Source organism: Heloderma suspectum, chromosome 14 (assembly GCF_057233095.1).
Source record: "Heloderma suspectum isolate Gila_16-S chromosome 14, 16-S_ref, whole genome shotgun sequence".
NCBI classification, from domain to species: domain Eukaryota; kingdom Metazoa; phylum Chordata; class Lepidosauria; order Squamata; family Helodermatidae; genus Heloderma; species Heloderma suspectum.
The window spans coordinates 25,825,708-25,844,875 of NC_139471.1; the positions used below are offsets into that span (position 1 = coordinate 25,825,708).

General features: G+C 52.8%; 2 protein-coding genes across 2 annotated transcripts; one reads left to right on the top strand and one right to left on the bottom strand.

The window, feature by feature from the left end:
- Positions 1-3,322: 3,322 nt before the first annotated feature.
- On the top strand, positions 3,323-13,793 carry BSPRY (B-box and SPRY domain containing). The gene is given in 9 exon segments (XM_084820784.1): positions 3,323-3,332; positions 7,077-7,156; positions 7,704-7,799; positions 9,803-10,033; positions 11,368-11,393; positions 11,818-11,942; positions 12,167-12,386; positions 12,388-12,905; positions 13,735-13,793. Coding segments are annotated over 9 exon segments (1,365 nt in total).
- A 435-nt stretch (positions 13,794-14,228) lies between these two features.
- Positions 14,229-15,599, bottom strand: HDHD3 (haloacid dehalogenase like hydrolase domain containing 3). Its single transcript, XM_084821276.1, is given in 2 exon segments — positions 14,229-14,398; positions 14,401-15,599. Coding segments are annotated over 2 exon segments (723 nt in total). The 5' UTR covers positions 14,954-15,599.
- Between the last annotated feature and the right edge of the window lie 3,569 nt (positions 15,600-19,168).

Consider the following 19,168-nt stretch of genomic DNA (forward strand, 5'->3'; position numbering starts at 1 on the left):
AGGATACCTGTCAGTGGGCTTTATGAGTGCAGGCAACCTTTCAGTCACGTCTCTAATTTGTCCTCCCGGGAGACACCATACCTGGCAAGTCCACAGGTCTTCACGACATACTTGGGTTCTGATCCCAGGCAGCAAGCAGTCTCCCGCTATTACTACTCTTCTTGTTGTACACCTGGGTTTCATCGCCCCTGCTTGGCTGACCATCAGCCTCTTGCTCGCTCTCCTGCGGGGTCCCCTGTAATTCTTCTTCTGCAGGTTGTCCTCCAGTCTCATCCTCAAGTACCTGGAAACGGTTCCCTAGTTCCACTGCTTCCACAAGCTGTGGTGAGGCCGTTGCTAAAGAAACCATATTTAGATCCTGTGTCAAGTCTGCCATTCTTGGGCAAGGTGCTGGAGCGTGTGGTGGCCTCACAACTCCAAGCAGTTCTGGATGAAACTGATTACCTAGATTGATTCCAATCAGGTTTCAGGCCTAGTTATGGGACGGAAACAGCCTTGGTTCCCCTGCTTGATGACTTATGCCAGGGAGTGGATGGGAGCAGTGCAACCCTGTTGGTTCTACTGGACCTCTCAGCAGCTTTCAATACCATCGACGATGTACCTGGATTGGGCTTGGGAAGCACAGTTTTAAAGTGGTTCCTGTCCTTTCTGGAGGAGCGCTCTCAGAAGGTGGGGCTTGGGGACTTCGGTTCCACCTAGGGATGTACGAAACACTTACCTGGTTTCGTCCAGGGACATCCGTGTGTGGGGGGGAGGTGCTCCAACCCTCCCCCCCAAATTCTCCCCGGCCAGCTCCACTCCGCAGCGACTCCGTGGAGCCGCTGGCCGGGGCCTCCCGCAGCCTGGACATCCGGCCACTGGGCTGCGCAGGGATGCAAATGGTGGCTGCCGTAGCTGCCGCTATTTGCGTCCTTGTCTTTTGCCATGATAGGCTATGTAAATATTTACGTAGCCTATCATAGCAAAAAAACAGGAACGCAAATGGCGGCGGCTATAGCGGCCGCCATTTGCGTTCCCTTTTTTTTGCCATGGTAGGCTATGTAAATATTTACATAGCCTATCACGGCCTCCACAGGGATGCAAATAGTGTCCCTGCGTTAGCCGTGATAGGCTATGTAAGTATTTACGTAGCCTATCACGGCAATAATGAAGAAGCGAATGGCGGCTGCAGATGCGGCTGCCATTCACAAAGCAGCGTGAACGGCACCAGGTAAGTGCTCCGTTTCGCGTGCCATTTGCGGGGTGGTGGGGCGGAAGGCTTCGTTCTGCCACGGATTTGGGGGGTCCAAATGCACTGGCATTCGGCCTGAGATCCGTGGCAGAATTCTCCAACATCCCTAGTCCCACCCCATGGCCATTAGTCACAAGGTTCCATCTTGTCCCTCATACTGTTTAACATCTAAATGAAACCACTGAGGGAAGTCATCGGGAGGTTTGCGCTGAAATGTCATCAGGATGCGGATGATACTCAGCTCTACCTCTCATCTCCATCTGCACATCCCAAGGAGGCTGTGGAACTCTTGAACCTGTGTCTGGAGGCTGTTTGGGATGGATGAGGGTGAACAAGCTGAAATTTAATTCAGACAAGACAGAGGTGCTGTGCGTTGGGAAACCAAATACTTCGGATGGAGGTTCACAACTGGTCTTAGATGGGGTTGCACACGCACACCCCGAAATACCAAGTGCGCAGTCTGGGAGAAGCCCAGGTGGCTACAATGCCCAGGAGTGCTTTTTACCAACTTAGGCTGGTACGCCAACTGTGGCCCTATCTGGAGAGGACGGACCTTGCCTCAGTTATCCATGCACTAGTGACATCCAGGCTGGACTACTATAATGTGCTATATGTGGGGCTGCCTTTGAAGACAGTTCAGAAACTCCAGCTTGTGCAGAATGCAGCCACCCGAGTATTGGTGGGGGCAAGACGATTCGATCACATAATGCCTATACTGTGCCAGCTGCACTGGTTACTGGTGTGTTTCCGAGCCCAATTCAAAGTGCTGCTTTTGACCTTTAAAGCCTTAAACGGTTTGGCATCAAGTTACTTGAAGGACCGCCTTCACCCATATCAGCCTGCCCGCACTTTAAGATCAGAAAGGGAGGCCCTTCTCATTTGCCCACCCCTGAGAGCAGTCAGGTTAGAGCCTTCTCTGCGGTGGCCCCACACCTTTGGAAAAAGCTGCTCTCGGAGGTCCACCATGCTCCATCATTGCAGACTTTTAAGAAGGCCTTGAAAACATATTATTTTACCATTGCCTTCTCTTGCTATAACTGCTATTGCTGCAGTTACTACTGTTAACGTTACTGCTGGTTTTATTGTTTTTATCACTTTTAATATTTTAACTGTTGTATGTATTTTATTGCTGTAAGCCGCCTTGGGAGGGCTTCTGCCTTGAAAGGCATCCAAGAAATATTTTAAATAAATAAATTTCCTGCCCCCGCCCCCTGGGAATGGAACTTGGGACCTTCTGCAAGTGGGAAGGTGGACCTTGTCTGGTAGTTTGGTTCAGGTGAGGTACCTGATGGGACTGAGAGAATGTTTACATGTCTGCCCATGAAAAGGTAATTGTAACTTGCTCACTGTAAGCGGGAAATTCCTATCCACCAAAGTAGCTCATCCCTGAAGATAAGAATGCAGCTGAGCTGATAAGACTGTTGCTGAGCTAAATTAGCTCTTGAGCATGCGCAGTGTGTTTTCTTTGTTCTCCAACTTTCAGTCTGTATAAAAGCATCTTGTTCCTTTCTGGGGATGAGGCACAGTTTCGTCGGTCTCCCCCACGGCCGTGATGTGCTTTGATGAATTTCTGGCTGTTCAGCCCGACCTGCCCTGGGTGTCCCCTTGACACAAGCAGAGCAGGGGCTCTTCCTGGGCTGGGGCTCAGCAGCGGGTCTCTGGCATTGCTACCCCACAGGCTTCTCATGAGATAAAAAACGACTGTCTGGGCGGGCGAGAGGCGTTGCCCCACCAAGCCGTGACGGCAGCCCACCTCGCCCCTCCCTCCCCTTACCTGCACCTGGGGGAGGAGCGGTCGCTGACTTTGCTCTGCAGCTTCCCCATGATATCACGTGAACAGGTCGAAGGGAAGCCCACAGCCTGCTGGGCAGCCCTGGGGGAAGGACAAGAGGAGACTGAACGGACAGACCTAGCGGCTGAGCCAGAGCCAAATCTCAGCATGGTGCTTTCATCAGCTGGCTAGCGGCCCAGCTACCCGCCCAGCCTCTGCCATCCCTTGTGTACTTATCTCCAGAACAAATTGCTATTTTACCCATATTTTGATTCATTTAAACTAGAACAATGTTATAAACTGGCCTTCTCCCAGAATATATGGAGCAAGGTAGAAAAAAAATATAGATACGTGGGATGCTGTGGCTGCACCCTGCAGTGTGAAGCCTGCCTTGAAAAGGGATGTGGGGGTGGACTAGATGATCTCTAGGGACACCTTCCAACTCTAGGATCCCAAGATATTTTTAAAGTTTTGTATCTTGCCTTTACAGGTAAAACCTTCTCAAGGGAGCTTCCACAAAAACATCTGAATAACAATAAACTTCAGTACACTGAAACATTAATAAACACCAGCATTAAAACTAACAAATTAGTTAGTTCCAACCCAAAGAAAACCAATAGAAATATAAAGCTAATCCACAGTAATATAGAAATTATATAGAAATACAAAGCTAAATATATAGAAGTATAAAGCTAAAACCAATAGAAATATAAAGCTAACCCATAGTAGTCCAAAATACTCTCTCTTATAAACCGACCATGGTGGTTTTTGGTTTTTTAAAAGGGGGGAGGGGTCTTCAAGACTGTTCTAAATACCTAAAGTGATGGGGTCTGCCAAACCTCAGTTGGAAGTATATTCCACAACTGTGGAGCCACTGCTGAAAAGGCCCTTTCCCTTGAGCCCACCAACTTGGTTGTTCTTCCTGGAGGGCACATGACGTGGACCTCAGCTGCAGATGTTGGCATGCAGGCAGGATGGTATGAGTGACTTAACTTGGTGCCAAGCCGTTCAAGTAGTGCTGTCTCCAGGTTTGGGGCAGGACGCCCTCAGTGCCGCCGCTCAGTGACTCCACATTCTCACCCCCATTTGCTGCCAGCTCCTCCTCAGCGTTGCCCCCACTTGCTTGCTTGACAGGCAGGTGGCCAGGGAGCCGGGGTCCGCGGCATCTCCTGCTCCCGACCACCATTGCCTGGGCCAGAACGGGAGGCAGGGGAACAAGCGGGCTGCTGGGGAAGAGGAGGAGCAACTCCGGGCCCCTGGTCAGTGGGCCCTGCTGGGGGGCTGGCCCTAGGCAGGTGCCCAGTCGGCCTCCCCTGCGCGGCCCCGCATTTCTGCCTGCAAAGGGTTGCGCCAGCACGTCAGGCTAGGCCTGGATGTGAACAGGCAACCAATGCACCAGGCACAGTAAGAAGCACGTCTGCCCCCTGGGACTCCCCCCCAGCACACGTCACATCGCAATCTGCTTTTGAACCCCCCCCCTTTCGAAAGCAGCTGGCCTGCCATGCAGCACAAGGCCAGCTTGTAGGGAAACAAGCCTGCAGTTGTGATGCTCTGCGTGCTCACTTGGGACCTTGTTGTTGTTGTTCAGTCGTTCAGTCGTGTCCGACTCTTCGTGACCCCATGGACCACAGCACGCCAGGCCGTCCTGCGCTCTCTCCCGGAGCGTGCTCAAGTTCATATTCATTGCATCGGTGATGCTATCTAGCCATCTCATCCTCTGCCGTCCCCTTCTCCTTTTGCCTTCAGTCTTTCCCAGCATCAGGGTCTTTTCCAGAGAGTTTTCTCTTCGCATTAGGTGGCCAAAATATTTCAGCTTCAGTATCTGTCCTTTCAAAGAACACTCAGGGTTGATTTCCTTTAGGATGGACTGATTTGACCTCCTTGCAGTCCAGGGGACTCCTAAGAGTCTTCTCCAGCACCACAGTTCCAATGCATCAATTCTTCGGCGCTCAGCCTTCCTTATAGTCCAGCTCTCACAGCCATACATTACTACTGGGAAAACCATAGCTTTGATTAGACGGACCTTTGTCGGCAAGGTGATGTCTCTGCTTCTTACTATGCTGTCTAGGTTGGCCATAGCTTTCCTCCCCAGGAGCAAGCGTCTTTTAATTTCATGGCTACAGTCACCGTCTGCGGTGATCTTGGAGCCCAAGAAAGTAAAATCTGTCACTGCTTCCATTTCTTCCCCTTCTATATGCCAGGAAGTGATAGGGCCAGATGTCATGATCTTCGTTTTTTTAATGTTGAGTTTCAAACCAGCTTTTGCACTCTCCTCTTTCACCCTCAACAAGAGGCTCTTTAGATCCTCTTCGCTTTCTGCCATTAGGGTGGTATCGTCTGCATATCGGAGGCTGTTGATAATTCTCCCAGCAATCTTAATTCTGACCTCTGATTCATCCAACCTGCCATTTCTCATGATGTACTCTGCATATAAGTTAAATAAACAGGGCGACAATATGCAGCCTTGTCGTACTCCTTTCCCAATTTGGAACCACTCGGTTGTTCCATGTCTGGTTCTTACTGTTGCTTCTTGACCCTCATACAGGTTTCTCAGGAGACAGGTAAGGTGGTCTGGTACTCCCATCACTTTAAGAATTTGCCACAGTTTGTTGTGATCCACACAATCAAAGGCTTTAGCATAGTCAATGAAGCAGAAATAGACGTTTTTCTGGAATTCTCTTGCTTTCTCCATGATGCAGCGAATGTTGGCAATTTGATCTCTAGTTCCTCTGCCTCTTCAAAACCCAGCTTGTACTTCCGGTAGTTCTCGGTTCGCATACTGCTGAAGCCTAGCTTGTAGGATTTTGAGCATCACCTTGCTGGCATGTGAAATAAGTGCAATTGTACGGTAGTTTGAACACTCTTTGGCGTTGCCCTTCTTTGGAATTGGAATGTAAACTGACCTTTTCCAGTCTTGCGGCCATTGTTGAGTGTTCCAGATTTGTTGGCATATTGAATGCAGCACTTTAACAGCATCATCTTTTAGGATTTTAAATAGCTCAGCTGGAATACTGTCATCTCCGCTAGCTTTGTTGTTAGTAATGCTTCCTAAGGCCCACTTGACTTCGCTCTCTAGGATGTCCGGCTCAAGTTCAGTGACCGCACTATCATGGCTATCAGGGACATTCAGCTCTTTCCTGTATACTTCTTCTGTGTATTCTTTCCACCTCTTCTTAATTTCATCTGCATCTGTTAGGTCCCTGCCTTCTTTGTCCTTTATCATGCCCATCTTTGCACAAAACGTTCCCTTGAGATCTCCAATTTTCTTGAAGAGATCTCTAGCCTTTCCCATTCTGTTGTTTTCCTCGATTTCTTTGCATTGTTCATTTAAGGCCTTCTTGTCTCTCCTTGCTCTTTTATGGAAATCTGCATTCAGTTGGATATATCTTCCCCTTTCTCCCTTGCTTTTCGCTTCCCTTCTTTCCTCAGCTACTTGTAAAGCCTCCTCAGACAGCCACTTGGCTTTCTTGCATTTCTTTTTCTTGGGGATGGATTTTGTTGCTGCCTCCTGAACAATGTTACGGACCTCCGTCCATAGTTCCTCAGGTACTCTGACTATCAGGTCTAATCCCTGAAATCTATTCCTCGCCTCCACTGTATATTCATAAGGGATACGATTTAGGTCATACCTGAATGGTTTAGCGGTTTTCCCTATGTTCTTCTATTTAAGCCGAAATTTTGCAACAAGCAGCTCATGATCTGAGCCACAGTCAGCTCCAGGTCTTGTTTCTACTGACTGTATAGAGCTTCTCCATCTTTGGCTGCAAAGGACATAATCAATCTGATTTTGATATTGGCCATCTGGTGATGTCCATGTGTGGAGTCGCCTCTTGTGCTGTTGGAAAAGAGTGTTTGCTATGATCAGCGTGTTCTCTTGGCAAAACTCTATTAGCCTTTGTCCTGCTTCATTTTGTACACCAAGGCCATGCTTGCCTGTTATCCCGGTGATTTCTTGACTTCCTACTTTAGCATTCCAATCCCCTATGATGAAGAGGACATCTTTTTTTGGTGTTAGTTCTAGGAGGTGTTGCAGGTCTTCATAGAACCGATCAACCTCAGCTTCTTCGGCATCAGTGGTCGGGGCATCCTCTCCTCCGGGGAGCCGCCCGCCGGGCCCCGCCCCGCCCGCTGCCGAGGAGGCGGCCGAGAGGAGGGTGAGCGCGGGCGCGGCCCGGGCGGCGGCGGCGCCTCTCTCGGGTGAAGCGGCGGGCGGGGCGGCGGCTTTCCCCGCTCTTCTCGGGCTCAGGCCCGGAACCTCTTCGGTGAGAAACAAGGGACTCTGGCCACGCTTCCGCGCCTTCAGCCACCGCTGGACAGGCAGCCGCTCAGCGGGTGAAGCTGATCCTCGCGTGGAGAGGCAGCCGGGCCTGTGGCCAGGGCGCAGCAGGGCGGTGGCGAGGGCGGCCAAGGCGGGCGCGTCACCGGCGAAGGGCGCCGTCCGGGAAGGCGGGCGCGGGGCTTCTGGCGCGCCGCGTCGCGGGCCCGGTTCCCCCTGGCTGCTCCGGAGCGGCTTCAGCGAGGCAGCCCGGCCCTTTCCCAGCCCTGCGGGGCGCCGGGAGTTGCTGTTCCGCACTCCGAGTTGCTGGTAGGGAGTTAATTTTGCTCAGGTTTTCTCCAAGAGGCAGCAAACACCGATTTTCTTTCTTTCTTTCTTTCTTCCTTCCTTCCTCCCCTCCCCTCCCCTCCCCTCCTTTGTTTCAGAACAGAATCGTGGACCAGCGTGGAAAGCTTCAGCTGCCTCGGGCCACAACTGCCGAATTTGTGGGGGAGGCGCTGCCGGAGAAGCGGCGCCTGGTGGCAACGGGCGCGGCTCAGCCTAAATGACCCCCAGCGCCACATGTTCCCCTCGCCTGCCAGGGCTCCCATGCCTTCAACAGCCGCTCTGCAGAGAGACATGCACCAGGTGCAGCTTGAAGCAGTTCCGCTCCAGGGGACGCGGCTGCTGCAGAGGGGCCCCCCGAACCTCTCGGCGAGCAGCTTCCAGCTGGCCCTGCATTTGCGAGTCTCCCGCCGGAATCCTCCGCCCCGCCCCGCCCCGCCCCGCCCCCAAAATGCCGGATTGCCGGCCTCGGTGAGGGCGCTGTGGCTGTGCGGGGGGGGGGGGGGCTTTTCTCCTAGTTCAGCCACTTCTTGGGCACCGCTCCCCCCTCCCCCCCACACCCTTTTCCTGTGGCTGCAAGAACAGCCCGGTGCATAGAAATCTAGCTGGTGGAACGAGTTTAAAATGATGGGGACAGTTTGTCCATTTAGTTTCTGCCAGTCCAGCTGGCACAGACATAGGAACGGGCAGTCGAAAGGGTTTGTGATGCGTTTGCTGGTTTGCGCACCATATCTAAAAATATCTCTAAGTACTTTACAAAGATTAAAATACATCATAATAAATACAAGAATATTTATATGCAGCATTTATAAAAACAATACCCAAAGCACCATGATGAAACAAGCTGGGCAGCAAACTCACTCGGGGAAGGTTTGGTGAAGAGACGGGTTGGCGTCTCTTGGTGCCAGAGCACACTGCAGTTGGCGCCTCCCAAATACCAGGGGCAGGGTGGTCTGCGGGGTGGGTGCCACCACGGAGAAGGCCCGCTTCGAGACGGCTGCCAGGGGCACTCTGCGGGCCATGGTACAGCCAGCCAGGCCTCCTCCAGTGACCCTAACGGTCACAGGGAAGGCGCTCCGCCAGCGGCCCTGGTCCCAGGCTGTTCAGGGCTTCATACGCCAACGGCAAGACCATGGGCTTGGCTTGGCAGCTAACAGCTGGCCAGTGCAGTGGCTTCGACGCCAGGCCAATACGTGCGTGGCTCGGTTGCCCGCCCTGAAGAGTAGATGCTGGAGTGCGAAGTGCCGCTGCGGACGGAGCGGCCCTCTGTGATGCTGTGCAGCGCAATAGCCGGGCAGCCCTGCCGCTGCCACGGGGGCCGCTGCCTGGGAACACCCCGCGAGTGGCTGGCGCCTCATGTGCAGCTTTAATCTTTTTGTTCTTTTTCTGATTTATCTTTTGTGTTCACCGCTCCAAAATCTGCCTTAGATATGGAGCGATGTACAAATATTGTACGTAGCATGAATGAGCAGCGAAGCCCCTGTGCAGCAGTGCTCTCGACTCCTAGCCCAGGGAGAGGATCCAAAGTGGCTCTGCAGTGCCCAGAGTTGCTGTGAGATGGAGCAGGATTGACGGTTGCGTTCCCTCCACCTCCTCCCAGCAAGGGGCCCTCCGCCAGGACAACCAAACCGGATCTGCCCGCAACCGCCTTCATGGGCAGCTCTAGGTCCCAGCTGCGCTTTAGCAGGGCGGGCAGAAGCTGGCGGTGGACCGCTGGCTGATTCTGGGGGACCAACCGGCAGAAGCTGGCTGCCGGGATTCTGGCACGCGCTGCTGGGCTCGGTGGGCCTGGATCTGGAGGAGCGGGTCCCTGCGAAGCGGGTCAATTTAGGAACACGGAACCGTTCAGGCACAAGGAATCATGCTTCGTGTATTTGACCCATGGGGCTGGGCTGGGCCATCCCGGTCGGGAAGGAAGTCGATCATGCGAGGCGGAGGTCAGGCTGCCGCTTCCCAGCCAGGCCGTGTGATTGCAGCTTTCGCAATCTCTTCGCAATCTCTTTCGCAGTCTTCCCCACAGGAAGTTTTATTTGTGAGCACCAGAGCCTGGATGGACTCCCTCCCCAGCAGCACGGGGGGGGGGGGGGCTTCTCTGCTGCAGACCTTTCGCTGCCAGCCAGTGCGGACAGGGCTCGGCCAGGCGGGCAGAGTTGGGCCTCGTATAGCGCAACTTCCTATGTTTCATCTTGTGCTTCCTCAGAGCGTGGCAAGCAATGCCCGTGAGGTGCTGATCCAGTGCCTGAACTTCGTGAGGAGTGTGTGTGAGAGTGAGGAACAGCGGCTGCTGGAGGTGGCCCATGTCGAGGAGGAGCGGGCCCATCAGAACCTGCTGACCCAGCAGGCCCACTGGAATGAGTCGCTGAGGAAACTGGATTCCCTCCAGACGTACACGGTGGCTCTGATCACTGCCACAGATGACTGCAGCCTCGTGGCGAGGACCGGCGGTTTGCTGCAAGCTCTGTCACTCAGCCGTGGCTTTCGCACGCTGCAAGCTGAGGCTGTTCCCCCAGTGTGGAGGGGCTGCATTGGACAGAGCTTTGTTCAGGGTGGGGAGTGTCTTTAGTGGGGGGCAGCAGCAGCAGCCTTGTTTGTTGGGCCCATTATCGTGATATAGGGTTGATCTCCCGTTCTGCTAGCAGAGCACCCAGAGGGGCTGGCGACCACCTAGGGATTCAGACAATTGCAACAAAAGTAATAATTACGCTAATTTACGTTTGAAAACAATACAGTCTAAAAGTAGCGACTAATTTAGAACAGCGGCGAAATTAAGCATGGAACACCTGTTGCAACTGTCCTTCCCATCTTCATGACAGGGAGGGGGAGGGGCTGCAGGAGGGCTGCAGACACCATCTCACTTAGGGAGCTTCCCCCCTCCAACCTTAACCAGGGTTGCCGTGTCTGATGGCCATCCCAAAGTTTGCTCAACCAGTCTCAGACCCGGTTTTAGATCCTGGTTGGTGGCAACTATGGCTAACAGACAGACAGAATCATTAAGGGCGCAATCCTAGGGCTGCTAGATAGTGTCTAGATGGCCGTTGGATTTTTTGGTTTCTAGGACCCTCGCTCCCCAGCTCCTCCCCCACCGCCTCACAGGCAGTATGGGTTCGTCCCAGCGCCACGCTCGTAGGAGCAGTGCAGGGCAGGCAAGAAGGGGGTGTCCCGGGGGCAGGGAGGAGCCTGTGGAAGCGGTGTCGTGCTGTCCAGCCTCCCAACCCCGACATGCCCCAGCTAGATGGCCATCCAGCCGTAAATGCAGGGTGGTCAGAGCACAGAGGAGAGGATGCCCTCCGTGCTCTGCCTGCCCTGCAGCGGATCGCGCCCCGAGTGTGGCTAGGCCCAGGGAGGGACTGGCACTCCTGCATCAGCCTTCAGCTTCCTGCCCTGCTTGGGCCAACATGTGCTATGGGTGAACCTTGAGACTGCTGACAAAACGGGAGAGCCAAGGAGGAGGCTGCCAGCCTTTTTCCTAGACTTGCCCAGCTTGGTCAGCGCATTGGTGCATCTCATCCAGGACGGTCTATTTTCCAGGCAGTCAGGAAGGGCCTTGTGATCTTTCACACCACCTGCAACCTGATCCTTTTTGAACTGGAGATCCCAGCATTTAATTGGGGACCTTCTGCCTGCAAAGCAGGTGTGCTCGGCCTGAGCTGTGGGCCCTCCGGTGGTTTGCAGGGGCTTTCCAAGGTACTGACACCCACCTCGTGCTGGTAATGCTAAGCTACCAGGTCTTCATCTTTTGTGACTTCCTCTCTCTTCTGTGTCTAGCAGGCCGAGGAGGAGATACTTGAGAGGCGAGTCCTGGAGTGGATTGCTCTTTGGTCCCTATGCCTGGCTGCGCAGGTTCCGCTTCCACCTTCCTCACCTGCAGGCCCCAAGAACAAAAGAAGAGCCATGCTGGTAGTGAAGTCCGTCATTCAACTCTGTGCTGTGTAAACAACTGGGGTGCTGGGGGCTGAGAGCAACCCAGGAAGTCGCAGCTTCACATCGCGCCCTGGCAGGTGCCCGTGGGGAGTGCACAATCCCTTTGCCCTGGCCCTTTCCCCATCTGCAGTCTGGGTGTAATGTTATTGGCCTACCTTGCAGGGCTATGATTACTGAGGTAAATATAAATCTTAGCCCTTGGAGAAGATGTTGCATAGATCCAAGTCTCCAAGGAGGCACTAAAAAGTATGTTCTCCATAAATGCGAAGGCTGGTTGTGTCTTGTGTTGGCTAGGACAGGAGAAGCGGAGGGCATCCTGAAGCCACAAGAATCGGAGAAGTTAAACTTTAATTCGCAGTATATCCAGAGTCCATTGCTGAACTGATTATGGGCCTCCGCAGTTCTCTGTTGGGCCTCAGGTCAGTGTTGTGTCTGTGCTATTGTTCAAGCTGCCTCCACCTGGCCTCTGCAGCTTCACCCACGCTCTCAGTGCACAGCCACATGCGGGGTCGGGGTGGAATTGGGCAGAAAGTGTGCTGGACTTTCACACCCTGGCATCAAAATGACTAGTTGGGGCCCTGATCCCTGCTGAAACCTCTCTGCTGAGCATGCGGTAGCTAATTTGCTTTTCCCACCTGCACAGATGAGGTCCACGTTGATGAGAAAACAGTCGGCCCCCTCTTGGTTCTCTCAGAGGACAAGAGGACGTTGGCCTTCAGCCCCAAGAAAGCCAGGACCCATCTAGATGGCCCAGCAAGGTCTGACCACTGGCCCAATGCCTTGGCGGAGGAATCCTTCCGCGCCGGCATCCATGCCTGGAGAGTCAGTGTGGCAAAAAGCTGCGCGTACGAGTTGGGCGTCTCATGCCCCTCTGCAGCGCAAGGGCTCAGGCCCCGAAGCCTGCCTGGGTTGCAACCCTTTCTCCTGGGTCTTCTCCTGCCACAAAAAGGCGTTCCAGTTTCCACACAATGGCCACCACCAGATGGCGCAGCTGCTCAAGTGCCTGGTGGAAATTGCGGTCCTGGTTGACATGGATGCAGGACAGCTCTTGTTTTACGACCCCGAATCCTGTGCTGTTCTCCACACACACCACGAAACCTTCACTGGCCCCGTCTACCCAGCCTTGCCTGTGGCAGATCAAAGTCTTTCTCTGATGGGGCGAGAGCGAGACCTGGCTGGCATGGAGGGAGCCCCACTGGGGCGCATTTCTCTTTTCTTCAAGCTGCGAGCTTATTTCCTAAAAATGCACAGGGCTGAATCTGACAGTTTAATAGATGGCGTTATAGCGCCTTCCAATTCAGCACACCCATATGAGTTTTACCGCATGTCTCACTTGATGTGCTGGGAACTCCCCCTTAAGATGCATTCCTTCTCTTCCGGGGGTGAGAGATCTCGCTCCAGGGCAGTGGGTTTGTCTGGATGAGTTTTGTGTCTGTCTGTGGGTCAGCATTAGGAGGGCAGGAGCTCTAGTTCGCAGAGAAGTACCTCCGCTGTATGCCGCCAATCTTGACTGAGTGCAAAAGATTTGCGAGAGCATCTGCTCCAGCTGATTTAGCAATACTACCACAAGTCTGTTGAAAAGGGGCAGTCGTGCTTTATGTACTCCCTGAGGGGAAAGGAGAATAGCCAGTACTAATACAAAAAATAATTCTACACTCCAGAAAGCTGGATTCTGCAACCTGTATACGTTATGCAAATGTAGCAAATACGCATACAATTGTTTTGTCAAAATTTAATTTGGAAATTTCATATAATTTATTCTAGTTTTTCTACTCATTAGGAGGGGACAGGAGTCCTACTCCTAAGCACTGGAAATCACCATAGCCTCTGAGATTTCAGTATTTGTTACCCACAAATGGCCAAACATATATTTGCAGTAACTTATTACTGCAAATGGCCAAACATATATTTGCAGTGACTTATTACAAGCCAGAAACTTGTTTTATTTTTTTTAATTAAATATGAGATTCTTAGGAAGTTGGATTCTATATCCAACCCAATATTCTGTACGTTCTTCTCTGTGCTTCTGCTGAAGCGTGGGACACGCATAGCTCTGGGCAAGAGCAGTTCGAAAGAGGACCAATCAGCCTCTAAAATATATATTAAGTTAAATGATTCATGTGTTAAAACTGTTCAGGAAGTGGAGCTGGCCTTCAGAGCGGAAGTGGAAGTTCCCTGGGGCGGGCACATTCCCATGGCTCACCATTTCAGGTGTGTTGAATAACTGTTTTGCTGTGGAGCAAGGTGAAGACTTCACGATGGAGGCGTGACATGTTAGAAAAGTATGTCGTGAGAGGCAGTGCAGTGTAGTGGTTAGAGAGTGTCAGGGTGGGACTGGGGAGAACAGAGTTCAAAGGTTCACTCTCCCATCTCTCTGGGTCACCTCCTTGGGCCAGCCACGCACTCATCCTGGCCTGAGGAGAAAATCTATAGATACACCACTATAAGCTATGTGGAGGTAGGATGGGATATAACTATCATCAATAAATAAACTAACATCAGAGAATCCTTCCCATCAAGCCAATTGGCGCTGCAGACTTTTTCTGAAAAGTACCATCTGTAATAGGCCCAAGTGTGGGGCTGGGACCCCTAAGATCAGTAATGGCAGCCTTTCCCTCCTGGGCTGATGGTAGCTGCTTCTTGCTGTGTGGGTATGGTTTGGGGTGGGGGGTTCATGTAGCACCCCCCAAAAAAGTGTCCCTCTCTTAGCCCTTCTCTGCCGGAGGCAGCAGGTGCAGCAGTGACGGCAGGATGCGCTCTTTTGGCACCTCCTTGTCCCACGCTGCAGGCTGGCCAGCTGTCTTCACGAGGAAGCTGTGCATTCCTGCCTCCCTTGCAGCCCTGCAGTCGTTCACGTAGTGGTCCCCCACATGGCAGCCAGCTGCAGGGGCACCCCAGAGATGCGGAGGGCTTCCAGAAAAATCCGCTTCTCTGGCTTGGCAAAGCCCACCTCTTCTGAGCTCAAGACAAACTCGGAGTGCTGCCGGAGGCTGCAGGCGGTCGGAATCTCCTGCAGCCTCCGGTCAAGGTTGGAGACCACAGCCATGTGAATGCTCAGCTGGCAGCACTGCTGGAGCGTCGCGCTGGCCCCCGGGAGCAGCTCCCAGCTGCGTGCGCTGCTGTAATCCTGGTAGAGCTGCTCTGCGATGGGCCAGAGGACACCATCATCGTGGGCTCCGGAGAGACAGAAGGTCTCCATGACGACGTCCAGCCACCACAGCTTGGACCTGAGGCCTTGGTCCAGGCCATAGTTGGGCAGACGCTGGCTTTGGGCCTTGTAGGCCTGACGGAAAGACCGCTGGAGTGTTTTGACTGGCACCTGGAGGCCACGGGCCTGGCCCTCAACAGAATAGCGCTCACCCACGGGGATCCAGAACCAAAGAAGGGTGTCCTTCATGTCCCATGTCGGAAGCTGAAGCCTCAGCATCATGTCGGGAAAGTGGTCTGTTGACACTTGCCTGGAATGACAAACCAGGATGAGGAAAGAAAAGGAGGCTCCGTCCCTCCTCTCAGGTTTATTTCTATGTTCTGCTTGGGTTATAACCCACCCTGAGATGAGCGATTGACTTGTTTCTAGCAGCCAGCTCGGTCTTGTACCAATGGGCCTGTGAAGCTGGTTTCTCTGCGAGCTGTGGGGAATGCCCCCTTCCAGCCTTCCTCTGCGCTGAGATGGGAGATTGTGCTTGGCAGGACGGACGCTTGCAGCAGAGGCACTGGCCTAAGGCCCCCTTGAATCCTCGCCAAGCCATGTTCAAAAACGGTGAACTGCAAATGGGAATTGCAAGCTTTTACCAGACCGGTCTTGTGTTACGCTGCAGGCCTCTTCGGGGGGGGGGGGGCATCAATCACGGTTTAATGACCAATCCAGGATGGTTTCAGGCGACAGAACGCAACACAGTAGCTGTGTCCAGGGAGGCAGATTTGGAAGATTTTGCATCTCGCCTTTCAGCCAAAGCTTCCAAAGTGGCCAACGCTAAAAATTCAACATTAAATTTAAAATAAAACTTCGAAAAAAATGCAAAACAATAAAAGCAGAAAATCAGCGGGAATTAAATCATGTGTCCATTAAAAAGCTTGAGAGCATAAAGTTCTCCTGTCATGGAAAATCTACTGAGGTTGGCACTGGCTGAACACTTCTGGGGAGAGGGTTGCACAGCTGGGGGGCTGCGACTGAGAATAGCCTGTCCCAGTTGCCACCAGCCACCCTCTGACGGTGGCAGCGCCCAGAGACGCAGCCCCGGGAGCGGGACCAGGACCCGCGGGAGCAGGAATGAGGCTTTGTGCAGGCTTCCTAACCTCCAGGCATCTTGGACCACAACTCCCAGCATGCCTGAACATTGGGCATCCTGGCTGGGGCAAATGGAAGTTGAAGTCCAAAACATCTGGAGGGCACCAGGTCGGGGGTGTATATCCTGGGCCTTGCTCAATCTGCCCCCCCCTGCCCCCACTGTCTGAGGCTGCTTGAGAATTCCCTTTGGGTGCTCCACGAAGTCCCATGGAGGCCGATGAGCCCCGCAGGATGCCGGTGGATTTCAGGTTTCTACCAAAAACAGGTCAGACAAATGCAGTGTAGTAACACATCAACACACAAATAATAAAACCCTAACAGGTCTCGTTCTATAAACCTATATTAGAAAATCAGCCAAACATGTTTTGCCACAAAACTCTTCATCAGTGGAGTTTCATCACCTAACATCTGTACAGACTAAAAACAGCACTTAAATAAACACACACTCAAAGAAGCAACAAATGCCAATAGGCTTTTATAGACCTATACCTATTTTATAGAATAGGCCGATTTGGTAATAAAGGGTCCTGTATGCTTTTTGACTGGATAGGGCTTTGTTACGCGGTACTTTGTGCCATTTGCCCTTTCCGGGTTTCTCGCAGTGCCCTCTCCTGCACGGCTGCTTCCCTGGCCTGGGGCAGACGCGGCGCGCACTCCGGCCTCCGCCAGCAGGCCGCAGGAAGGCTGCTGCAGCCCTGCTCCCCAGGGTGGGCCCCGAGCCAAGGGGAGGCCCCCCTGCCCCTCACTGGTGGGAGAAGGAGCCGTGGCAGGGAGCCCGCTTGCCCCACCCCCCTGGCCAGACAAGACCCTCAGAGTCTCCAGGGGATGGCTGCCCTGCTGGGAGGGCCGAAGGAAGAGGGAAGGGCGCTCAGCCAAAGGAACAAGTGCTGCCGAGGACTCTTGCAGCAAGAACGCCAGCAAGGGAAGGCCAGCCTGGCCCAGAGGGCCTTTCGCGGCCGCTTGGAGCTCGCCACCTTGTTCTCTCCGGTTCCTTTTCCCTCCACTCCCCTTCCTTTGCATGCCTTGTCATTTATTTCTAAGCCTGATGGCTGGGCCTCTCTCTCTCTATTGACGTGAGCTGCTTTGGGAGACGATAAGTGTCTGAAAAGTTGGAGAAAATTGCAGGAAGCAAATAATACACGATTGCAGCACAAACGTTTTTAAACCAGGGGCAGTTTGAGTCTCTTGCAAAAGATTGCCAAGCCTCTTGCTCTCTGCCCTGCCAGGCCACTGCAGGTTAATGAATACTCATTTCCACACTTGAGGCAGCCGAACCAGTCGGGCAGAAAGATGAGAGCGAGGCGGGTCAGGGCCTCAGCAGTAGCACAGGGACAAGCCGCCCACCCACCCAGTCGCTCTCCCCCTCCAGACACTGCCAGTTCCCAGGGGTGCGTCAGGGGGCTTTTCAGGCCACGCACGTTCCCTGGCTGGGGTGGTGCTGGGAGCGCGCCACCTCCCACAAAGGGAGTCTGAGCCCACTGCCTCTCTTTGGATCCTGACCTCCCTGCTGAGGCAGGTTCCACTTCCATCTGGCACAGCTTCCGGCTTCCCACCGTGGCCAACTCGATGCCGGCAGGAAGCCCGCCAAGCAGTGCAGGAAGGTAGCGGCAGCCCATGTAGGCTGCCCCTGCCTGAACAGGGAGGTCCTAGTGTTGGTCAGGTGGCTGATGTATGTTCATGGGCCTATTCCTCCACGAATCTGCATGACAGACATGGAATCCACAATTTACCACACTGGCTTAGTGGCTCACAGCAGGCTGGAAACTGGCGCTCAAGGAGCGCCCGCCAACGGCTCCTCCTCAAACTGGTGGCCATTTCGAGTGGGCTGCTGCCTGCAGGGCTCTGGCCTGGTATTTATTTCTATCTTATTCAGGGTGCAATTCTATGCATATTTAGATGCATGGCTGGCTGGGGAATGCTGGGAATTGTAGGCCTTTTCTCTGGCTAAACACGCATAGGATTGTGCCCTTACAGTATTTATTTCGTTGTTTATTCATTAGTCGCTTCTGACTCTTCGTGACTGCATGGACCAGCCTGCACCAGAGCTTCCTGTCGGCCGTCGCCACCCCCAGCTCCCCAAGGTCGAGTCCGTCACCTCCAGAATATCATCCATCCACCTTGCCCTTGGTCGGCCCCTCTTCCTTTTGCCTTCCACTTTCCCTAGCATCAGCATCTTCTCCAGGGTATCCTGTCTTCTCATGATGTGGCCAAAGTACTTCAGTTTTGCCTTTCATATCCTTCCGTCAAGTGAGCAGTCTGGCTTTATTTCCTGGAGAATGGACTGGTTTGATCTTCTTGCAGTCCAAGGCACTCTCAGAATTTTCCTCCAGCACCACAGTTCAAAAGCATCTATCTGCCCTCGCTCAGCCTTCCTCATGGTCCAGCTCTCGCAGCCATAGGTTACTACGGGGAATACCATTGCTTTAACTGTGCGGACCTTTGTTGTCAGTGTGATGTCTCTGCTCTTAACTATTTTATCAAGATTTGTCATTGCTGTCCTCCCAAGAAGTAAACATCTTCTGATTTCCTGGCTGCAGTCAGTGTCTGCAGTAATCTTTGCACCTAGAAAGACAAAGTCTGTCACTGCCCCCACGTTTTCTCCCTCTATTTGCCACTTATCAATCAAGCTGGTTGCCATAATCTTGGTTTTTTTGAGGTTTAACTGCAACCCAGCTTTTGCACTTTCTTCTTTCTCCTTCATCATGAGGTTCCTCAGCTCCTCCTCGCTTTCAGCCATCAAAGTGGTATCATCTGCATATCTGAGATTGTGAATGTTTATTCCAGCGATTTTAACTCCAGCCTTGGCTTCATCGAGCCCAGCACGTCGCATGATGTGTTCTGCGTACAGGTTGAATAGATAGGGTGAGAGTATACAACCCTGAAGTGCTGCTTTCCCAATCTTAAACCAGTCCGTTGTTCCATGGTCTGTTCTTACCGTTGCTACTTGGTCGCTATACGGATTCCTCAGGAGGCAGACAAGATGACTTGGTATCCCCATACCACCAAAAACTTGCCACAATTTGTTATGATCCACACAGCCAAAGGCTTTAGAATAGTCAATAAAACAGAAACAGATGTTTTTCTGAAACTCCCTGGCTTTCTCCATTATCCAGCGGATGTTGGCAATTTGGTCTGTAGGTCCTCTGCCTTTTCTAAACCCAGCTTGTACATCTGGCAATTCTTGTTCCATGAATTGCTGGAGTCTGCCTTGCAAGATCTTGAGCATGACCTTACTGGCATGTGAAAGAAGTGCCACTGTTTGATAGTTTGAACATTCTTTAGTGTTTCCCTTTTTTGATATGGGGATCTAAGTTGATTTTTTCCAATCTGGTGGCCATTCTTGTGTTTTCCAAATTT